At 43.2% G+C, this 10,002-nt stretch overlaps 1 protein-coding gene across 5 annotated transcripts in view; it reads right to left on the reverse strand.

Moving 5' to 3' along the window:
- Nucleotides 1-10,002, reverse strand: part of NF1 (neurofibromin 1) — a 177,285-nt gene that overhangs the window by 48,353 nt on the left and 118,930 nt on the right. For 4 of the 5 annotated variants that reach the window (XM_066634972.1, XM_066634973.1, XM_066634971.1 and 1 more), the window contains 3 exons: nt 5,606-6,038; nt 2,522-2,862; nt 838-1,040 (listed from right to left, as the gene is read on the reverse strand). In XM_066634972.1, coding sequence (XP_066491069.1) covers nt 838-1,040; nt 2,522-2,862; nt 5,606-6,038 — 977 coding nt within the window. Of the gene's footprint in view, nt 1-829; nt 1,041-2,521; nt 2,863-5,605; nt 6,039-10,002 lie in introns of those variants that run through there. The other variant, XM_066634974.1, reaches the window with a different exon arrangement.

Below are 10,002 nucleotides of genomic sequence, written 5' to 3' on the forward strand. Positions count from 1 at the left end.
GTTTAGAGGAATTCTCTGCATTCAAAGACAAGCCATTTTGCAAGCTCATCAAGGAGGACTAATCCTCACTGGAGAAACAGGTGGATAAATTCCATCACACACCGAAACGATGGTGGTGGGGCTTACGAAGCACAAAAATAAAGCCAGGCTGCAAGCTACGTGAAATCATTTTGCTCATAAGCAAGGCCAACATCCAACATCACGGAGATGCATTCGGCACTGGAACTGAATTTCTCAGTGTTCCCTCGGGGTTCCCAATCTATGCCTTGAGACAAATAAACATTTTATTCTGGCAAGCTAGAAAAGGCTTCACTGAAATTCTAACAGATGTGTACAGGGGAAAAAAAACAGCACTTATGAATTTCAGCAGAGAGGGCAGACTGCTAGTATAAAAAGATAAAGCACTGTTATTTTTAAAGTGGTTTAATTCTGCACAGCAAGATTTTCTTTCAAAGTTATTTTGCTCTGTTTTTTGGGAGGAGGGGGGGGTCTTCAAAAGCAAATAGCCAGCAGCCAGGGAGACATGGCAGAATGAAGTAATTGTGGGCCGGCTTTGTTCTCGCCATTAGCAGACTGCGGTCTGTAGCGTGACACTGCCTGGCACCAGAACACTCCACCGTGCCTGCTGATTTAGGACACAGATAGCACAGGCACATTTGGGAAAAGGCACCTGTGAGTCGGTTCGCCGATGATAAAATCCTCCTGTGCAGGAGGAGGAATGTGGTAAACCACCACTATGAGATGCTTCAAATCGTGACCTTGTCGACAGAGCTGCCAAAACCAAAACCATTTCATTATTTGAACCAGAGCAGAAAGGAAAATATAATTCTTACTTACTAGATTTGCTAAATCCAGAAATGCACTCTTCCAGAAATTCTAAGGTAAGGTGTGGCTCATTAGCTGCCAGAGTCTTACTAATAGAGACAATAAAAAGGGTGTTGTTGGCAGGGATGCACAGACCTGATGTCTCCAGTAACTGGCCCTCAATCTTTAAATTAAAGGTACAGGTTAAGGCACAGAGAAGATTATAGGCTGCGGACCTGCAACAAAGAATAAGGGATGCATTTTAAAAAAAGATGCCTCCTCCATGGGGTCTGCAAAGACTGTACTTGGGAAAACAGTTTTGCAAAATTTAAAGGTTTTTATTCTGAGGTCTTTCACTTCCAACCTGAGCTGCCATGAGAGGTGAGTCAATACACAGGGCCCAAATTTAACCCCTAAGCCAGAAGGGAGAGAAATACAGGGTTGTCACCCAACTGAAAAAAATCTTAGTGAATGAATCATGTGTCTGTAATCTGTTTGCCAATCCACTGGCACCAGAACACAGTCTGACATACTGCAGCCACCGTTCTAATGTTAGACAGAGCACAGTCTGGGCAATGCCTGGATAGGAGACTGCCTGGGAAACTTTACTATGCTGCTTTGAGTTCCATGGTGAAAGAAAAATGAGATATACATGCAATAAAATAAACCAAGCTTGCATGTAAGAGCACCTGCGTCGCAGCAGGCATCATCTCAAGAGAAGCATGTAGGAGACAGGACATGGAATGCCTCTTCCAAAAGGAGGCGAGCCACCTACAGTTCTAAGGAGTACTTGTATTTTTTTTGGGGGGGGGGGGGGAATTAAAATGATTTTTTTTTTAAATCTAGTGCCACCAATTAAACTGGTGGCTCCCTTTGAACCTATCAAAATGGTTATCTTGAAATCTGTTCATCTGAGTGAACTGCAGTGAGCAGTAAACTGCATTTATCATTTAGCAGTGTCTTCGGCTAAATGCTATAGCCCTAGAAAACCAGCGACTCACAGTCCAATTGTATCTTCCACCAGTCCATAGCATGCAGCCATGGCCACTGAGTGCGTGCTGTGTGCTTTGGTGGTCAGGGGGCAATCAGGCGGCCAGTGAGAGGTAAGTAAAAATAATGATTTTAGTCCAGAATACCCTCCGTGGCCATTAGAAAAGCAGTGGCACTGATGCGGGATGACAAGGGAGACAGGTAAGTTAAGCGAGCAGGGGTCAGGGGGTCCTATCTCTCTCCCACAGCACCCAGCACTGCCACCACCATCTCCTCTAACAGTCAGAAGAAGGAATGCTGAGAGAAATGCATTCTCTCCGTGGCCATTAGAAGAAGGAGGGGCGGCAATGGCACTGGACAGGGAGGGAGGGAGGAAAGTGAAGCAGGCAGGGTCACTCTTCCTGCTGCCCCAACCAATGACAACAACGCCAACATCAAGTCCCAACAGCACACTTGCTGGATCACAGCCAGCAGGTTTATAAGCACCATTCCCTCTATGCTACATGGCCGTGCAGCTCGAGTCCCACACAGCTTCTGTCACAGCACTTTGGAATCAAACAATGATGACTTCATTGCCAAGTGCTAGGGAGTGCTTTGAGGACCCTGCACAGTCCCTGTAAAAATTGCAGGGAACATTGTTTATAAGTGTTGTGCAAAGAAAAGGTTGAAAAAAAATCTTAAACAAGCTCCTGCAGCACAATTTCAAGTGAACCAAAGAGATCCATACCGTAGACTTGGGTCTGAGCTTCCTAGATTGAGCAATGCAATGTTCAGTAGTGTTCCAGGCACGTCCTTTGGTCGGATTTTTGTGTGCTGCGGGATGGAGTCTGGTTGAGACAGCTCCCATCTTGTCCGTATGTGAATTATGGACTGGACAATGGCTTCACACTCCTGGTGCATGAAAGTGAGTGGAGTGCCTTGGTGGGCAATGGTTAAGGTGAACTGGTTTTCATCCACAAGGCAGATCTCTTCTATTTCAGAGGCATAGTAGATGTCATTTAAGAAGACCGTCTGCCCCAGAACCCGTGTGCGCTCGGCTGAAGTTATTTGAACAGCAGTAGAGCCAACCTGTGGGTAATAATCTCGTTAATACCAGAAAAAAAATTGTAAGGCACCAAACAAGTTAATACAGTTGCTTAAAGAAATGAAAGTATTAAATTTTTAAATAGTAAGCTTTATTTATTCCTCTTTTTGCTCAGCAAAATTAGTAGATAATGCATCACAGCACTTGCAAACAAGATATCCACATCTGTGAATAACAGACTGGCATTTCAGAAGTTAATGAAGAGGTGACCAGTCACACATCCACTTGATTGCCTTTTTTTCTGGCTCATATACATAATTGGTGATTTTTACTCCTTTTGCATATTGCCACATTTTATTCAGTCACCCTTTTAAAGATGCAATTTTCACTTGGCACCAAGATTTAAAATGCATCCTAAAAAGTGTGGATTTTGAAGTCTTTTTAAAATGAATGGGCCTTAGGTTAGTTGCGGCTAATTATCTCACCATTTTTCAGCAATACTTAATTAGGATTCACTTTCTCTGAATTCAACCCTTGGAGTATTTAATTTTGCTGTTGTAAACATAATATGTATTTATCTTGAACGGGATTTTACCAGCGACATGTGAAATATGGTGAAGAATAATGGGTTCAACTGCATGCAGCTGCTACTTGAAATTGCTATAAAATGCTATATAGAACCAAGTGCCATGCAGTATTCTTAAATGCAGGATTACAATATTTATTTATTTGAGAAATTTATATCCCGCCTTTCCCATGCCAAAGCAGATGCCCAAGGCGGCTAACAAAGCTTTATAACCAAGTACAAAATATTGCAACACGTAAAAACATCAAATAAGGCATTAAATACATTAATTTTCACATTACGTAGTGGAGTGTAACAAGGGTAAAAACTAGAGAGGGAACAGGGAATAAGTGAGGGAGTCAAGTCACAGCAGTCTTTCAAAGGGCAGATATCCATTCAGCAGCCAAATGCCAGGTGAAACAGGTATGTTTTCAGCCCACACTGAAAAGCCATGAGAGAGAAAGTTGCCACCTCTCTCACTAAGGACAGAGGAGGCACTTGTAGAAGAGTCCCCTCAGATGATCTAAGAGGGTGGACTGGACAACCAGCTTCTCTGCATCCACACCAGTAGTTCTAAGTAACAGGATCCACTTCTTAAAATGGTAATCTCTTTGGGACCCACCAAAGTGATGTCATGGCCAGAAGTGACATCACAAAGCAAATTAAAATAAATAATTAAAGTAAAACAAATAAATAAGAGGGATGAGATGGGAAAGTCAGCCCTGTTCCACCAAGTGAATTAACTCTGTAGCCTGCTTTCAAAAATCTCAAACCCCCCCCCCCAAGCATTAAGATTTTCAGTCGTACACAATGCCCAGTTCAATTTAAGTTCTTATATTTAAACCAGTTCAGTGTGATTTGGGATGAAATTAGTTTTAAATCCAACCTTTTTTTCTTTTTTTTTGTTTGGGCTAGATTGAGATTCAAAGCTTTCTTCTGAACAGCACTAAACCCCCAGGGTGAGGAGGAGAGGAAATTAGGCTCTACGGGGAAGGGGTGGGGGTCTGGAAAAGACAACAACCCTTTCCAATAAAGCAAAGATTCCCAAACCTATTACCACCAGAACCCACTGTTGGAAATGACATACACTCAGGACTCACCTGGCTTTACAAGTCTAAAAAAAGAAAAAAAATTCATCTTACCAACTCAATCCTCCACTTTTATCCTTTTAAAAGCATCCTTTTAAAAAGGGAGGGACTGATTTCTAGAGCATTTGTCAAGCTCCATTTTCATCAGATCGGGACTGTTTGCCTTTGCCTAACCTTCAGCATTACCCAAACCACGTTTGCTTACTCATGAGTACACATGAATACGCAGCTTAGTTTTGCTTTCCACACAGCTCAATACATTCGTTAGCTTGGAGGGAGTGGCATCCTTCTTGGGTATTTTGGGGGGGGGCTGCGTTCATTGGATTGGGAGCATTCTGGTGGAGTTGGATTCCTCTCAGCCTGCCCTTTGCAGTGAACCAAGGCACATTTGACTACTCATGAGTAAACATACAATATGGCTCAGTTTCACTTTCAACAGGGCTCCATGCGTTTTCCTTCTCAGCTACCCGTTCGTCAGTTTCAGCTTTGCGACCCAACAACAAGCAGGTTGTGACCCACCAGTTTGAGAAACCCTGATCAACACATATTAGGTACAAGATTCCCAAATACTTTGAATGAGGAATACACAAGGGGAAAGACTAAAAATGTGGAAAAACATTAACCTCATAACCAAACTTTCGATGAATTCAATTCAGAAAAAAATATGGTTTGTAAATTAGAAGGCTTCCACCCCATGGCCCCTCAATAGTATTTCCATTTGTTAGCCTTTAGCAAGTGGTCAGGCAAACAGTCTATCAATTATTTAACCAGAAAACCCTGTAATATCAGAATTATGGTTCAATGCATGGCAGTAGGGGAATCAGGCATTAAACTCTGTGGTTTTGCAGATCCCACTCGGAGTTAACAGGAGAGTTTTAGAAACAGGTTATTTGGGGAGACATAATGAGTTATGTATATAACTGGCTTGGTAACTGTTCCAATTGCTGATTTATACTATAAACTCAAAGGCTACATATGTAGGTTTCGCTCCCTAGGTCCTCAAAGCTTCAGGCATTTCTTTTATCATTTTAAAGATTAAAAATCAGGGAAATGGATGTTCAATTTTGTGTTCCACACCTGAGAATCATGGAATCTGCCCAGACCCACATACACAAAGAATTACATAACTCTTACTTTAATAGAAACTTTGGTGTCCTTGTGGGCCAGCTTGAGTGCATTGTGGAAAACCTTCAGGTCTTCTTCCAAGGCCAACGTGGCAGCCGGAAGCTTCTGCTGCTCGTGCTCAATGTGTTCTGCCAGCTTCCCTGGAGAGTCAATGAAGATGAGCCTCTTGCTGCCCTTGAGGCCCGTTAAAAGCCTTTCATGGTATTTGGTGTACTCCCTCACCCATGAGTTGCAGTTGTAGATGAACACAGCAGAAACGTTCTCATAAGCGAATCCCGGGAACACGACAAACCACTTGGACAGGAAGTCGGTTTTGAAACGATTGCTGGGCCCAGCGTGAGTAAGGTCCACCACAATCTCATATGGCTTGGCGTAGTATGGCTTCAGTGTTAACAAGACATGGTATATCAGCAAATCACCATTGATCTGGCCAGTCTGGAATCTAGAAATGGAAAAAAAAAACCAAATATAAGACAGACGAAATGGGCTTCGAGGTTCCTTGGTCAGCATAAACACACAAAGAAGGGAGGTAGGTCCTCTGAGGTTTCCATTAGGACTACAGTGTCTTTGCTGGCAAGGTACAAACTACAGTTATTACTGTTCAGCTTTAGATAATCCATCATGTTAAAAGACAAGGAGAATTTTAAAGCAAGGGAGGAATAAAGACAAAAACTGAAGTTTTAATGGTCTCTTGACAAAGAGAGATGGTAAGGAATGCATTGTGCTATAAGGCAGGGCTGGTCCATTGGGTGCACCAAGTCTGATATCTACAGGACTCCGGTACATGTCTTATTCCACCATGTATCTGAATTACTCACAAGAGTAATTCCCCCCTTCCTTTTAGTTTTCTTACCAGAAGCACAATCTGCAGCCTCCCAGGGCCACGCCGCATCTCTCTGATATAAACAGAAGCTGCGCAAGCTGGGAAACCAGACTGCATTGCTTCCCCTTCAAAAAGAATTGACATGAATTAATGGTCATGTGCTGGTCCTGGTAAGTAAGAGATGGAGTGCGTGCACGTCCTCCCCCACATCCGTGGGGGGTGCAGGCACACACGGTAAAAGGCAGCATTTGGGAGATTGAGGCAATTCAGGGGGATACTGCCTCAGACATGGGGGAGTGGTGGTGGTGGCTTCGACTAGCCCTAGATGACAGCATGCATGTGCGACTTGTGACTTTCCCATCTTAAGTTTGTGGGTTTTGCTGCAGGATCCTGTCCTCAAGATATGCAAGTCATTTGTGGTCCCTCGAGTCCCATGTCAGATGAACCTGTGAATCGGTCCTCACTATGACAAAGTTTGAATGCTCTTGGCTTATGAAACCTAAAAGTCTGAATGTTCTTGGCTTATGAAACCTAAAAGTTTGAATGTTCTTGGCTTTTGAAATCAAAAAGTTGAAATGTTCTTGGCTTTTGAAACCAAAAAGCCAATAGCTGCTTCTTGACCCTAGACCTGGTTCTGAAGAAAACAAGCAAAAAGGCAGAATTCAAAGACATCTCCACCAGAGAAACCACATAAGGAACACATCAATCACATTAAAATTGGGCAGCCCATTTAAAAAAGAAACAAACTTTTCTTGCCTATAAAGGAGAATCAGTAACCGCTTGCCAGCAAGGATTCCTCATCAAATTCCAATTTATTTGCTTTCCCCAAACTTTCAAATTACACCCGCACCGGAAGATGAAAATGAGGTCATCTATTAGAGAGACACTGCCCTAATTAAACAACAGCTGGCATTTCCATTACAAGCCCGCCATTTGATGGGCTTATAATTCAGACATTTCATTTGCTGCAAGCTGAAACGTGGCATCCTGCTGCTTAATTGGACATGTCCATGAGCATCCAAATGAACAGCAGGAGATGAAGGGAGAGGAGCAGAGAGATGTTTAGATGCTTTCAGGATACCAAAACAAGCCCATTTAAAAGCAGTTTTACACTTAATTAAAAGCTTCACTGGTGTTTTGGGAGAAAAGACCCAATGGCAAAGGAAGCCATAAGATGACTAGCACAAAAGACGTCTGTGCTGCAGATACTGTTCACCAAATCCAAATTCCTTAGGAAGGTGTTACAGGTGTACTAGCAGTGGAATTGGTGAGTGTCTCCTGCACGTTTCAGCTTTCTGGCATATGAAACATGTTAACATGTGAAACATTGCTAATGTTAAGAAAGGTGTTAGTCATTAAAAGCAGGGATTCCCAACCTTTAGGAGCCCGCGGACCACTGAAGCAAAAATTGCAATCATCATGGGCCACATGCAACCCTCACCCCCCTGCACACAAAAAATACAATTAAATTTGTAATAAATTTAAAAAATAAATTTACATTTTTTGGTGAGACACTGGAAATGCCGGCTGCAGACCACCATCTGGTGATCTGTGGGGAAATGTCTCCTGAGTGAGCACTCCTCCATGGATTATCAGAGAGGGTGGAGAATGGACTGCCCACAGCCTTAGCTGACACTTCAACGTTGGCTGTGGATGATCCATTTTCTGCCCTCTCTGGTGGCCCATGGGGGAGAGCTCACTTGGCAAGATGCTGGAAGTGATCAAAGATGACCATCTATTTTTCCTTGTGGATCGCTCCTCAAAATCTCACAGACCACCTGTAGTTCATAGACCACAAGCTGGGAACCATTGCCTTAAAGTATATTTTTACTGCTGTGGCTAAATTACATCACATTTCCTTGTAATAATACTCTTTATAGCACTTTCTGAGCATGCTTTACACGTATTACTGTATTTTTCGCTCCATAAGACGCATCTGACCATAAGACGCACCTAGTTTTTAGAGGAGGAAAACTTACTTTTAAAGTAAGCCTGCCCTCCCCCTGTGGCGCCTGTGCAAATGAGGACCTTGCCCCCGGTGCGGACCTTGCCCTCAGTATTCGCTCCATAAGACGCACACACTTCCCCCCCCCACTTTTGGGGGGGGAGTGCATCTTATGGAGCAAAAAATACGGTATTTTGATGTGGTCCTGACAGCAGCCTTGTATGTATAACATCTCCATAAAGCAGCTGTGAAACTGAGGAAAAGACAAAGTGGCCTGCCTAAGGACACATGGTAAGAATTGATGACAGAGGCAGGGCATGAATTGAGGAAACTCCTGCCCTCTTTTACTAGCTAGCATTTTAGGTAGCTCTGCCTGCTACTTTTTCCTTGGCTTATTCCTTCCCATTTACAAGTGGACAAGCTCTAAGCTACAGGTGTTGTATGCTCTGCTAGGCACCTGTCTTCTCCCCTGCACTGGAATGCAAAAATTAGGGGCTTGTTCTCTGTCCCGGCCAATGATGCTTTTCCAATGAAACAGAACAGCCACTGGCAATAGCTCCTTCCCCCCTTCTCTCTTTTTGTCTGTTAATATCACACTCTCATTTCTTTCTAAGAAAGGAAAGGATGAAGAAATCCAGCACTGGGCCATTTTATGCTCCTTCCTCTGCCCATCATCCATGGGCTGGTGGACTACATGGGCTTTGCTTCTGAGAGCTGGTCCACCATCTGCTGCCTGAAGCAGACTGCTTCATGATGGGCCTGGCTCTGCTTCTGCCCTGATCAATTCCACGGCGATTTGGGAAGGCAGGCAGTTCTGAATCTAACAGCTGCAGCAAACAAATATCAAGCATTTACCATGGAAGTTTGTCACAAATTATCTGGATAGCGTGTCTTTGACTCCAATATCTGAACCGGCTCAACACAAACTTTCAGGGATTTTATAACATGCATCTGATGGACTGCAGGGCAGGAAATTTTATTCTGAAATAAGTAGGCTAGTCTTTAAGGGACCCCAAGGCTTTTTGTTAGTTTCAACTGCTACAGAGTGACATGGATCTTTCTGGAAGACTGCTGTACCCTCACATTTACATCCCAAGACTGTCATCCTATACATACTTTGCTCCCAGTACCAGTGAACACTATGGGATTTACTCTTGAGTAGACACGGCCAGGACTGCTGTTAGTTCATGTAAAATATTTTGGCCTTGCTCGAAGCCTGCAATCATATCCACAGTTACCTGTGAGTAAGTCCCATTTACCATAACGAGACTTACTTCTGGGTAGGGGAGGGTTCAAAATGGCTTATAATAAAATCATTAAAACATCACAATTCAATAACAATTTAAAACTGAGGAAAAAACAAAAGCCATCAGTTTAAGTTACAGGAGAGTTTGAAGAGATGTGCCTGATTTCAGTGGGACTGTCACACTTCAGTGGGACTGACAGACAGTGGGACTGTCTGTCCCTTCAGTGGGACTGTCACAATCTACAGGAGAGTTTGAAGAGATGTGCCTGATTTCAGTGGGACTGTCACTTTAGTGTCACTTTAGTGGGACTGTCACTTCAGTGGGACTGTCACAATCTTCCTTGGTCGTGACTAACGAAACACAAAATACAGCCCACTTAAAAAAAAACAAA

This window comes from Tiliqua scincoides, chromosome 8, assembly GCF_035046505.1.
Source record: "Tiliqua scincoides isolate rTilSci1 chromosome 8, rTilSci1.hap2, whole genome shotgun sequence".
In the NCBI taxonomy this organism is placed as follows: domain Eukaryota; kingdom Metazoa; phylum Chordata; class Lepidosauria; order Squamata; family Scincidae; genus Tiliqua; species Tiliqua scincoides.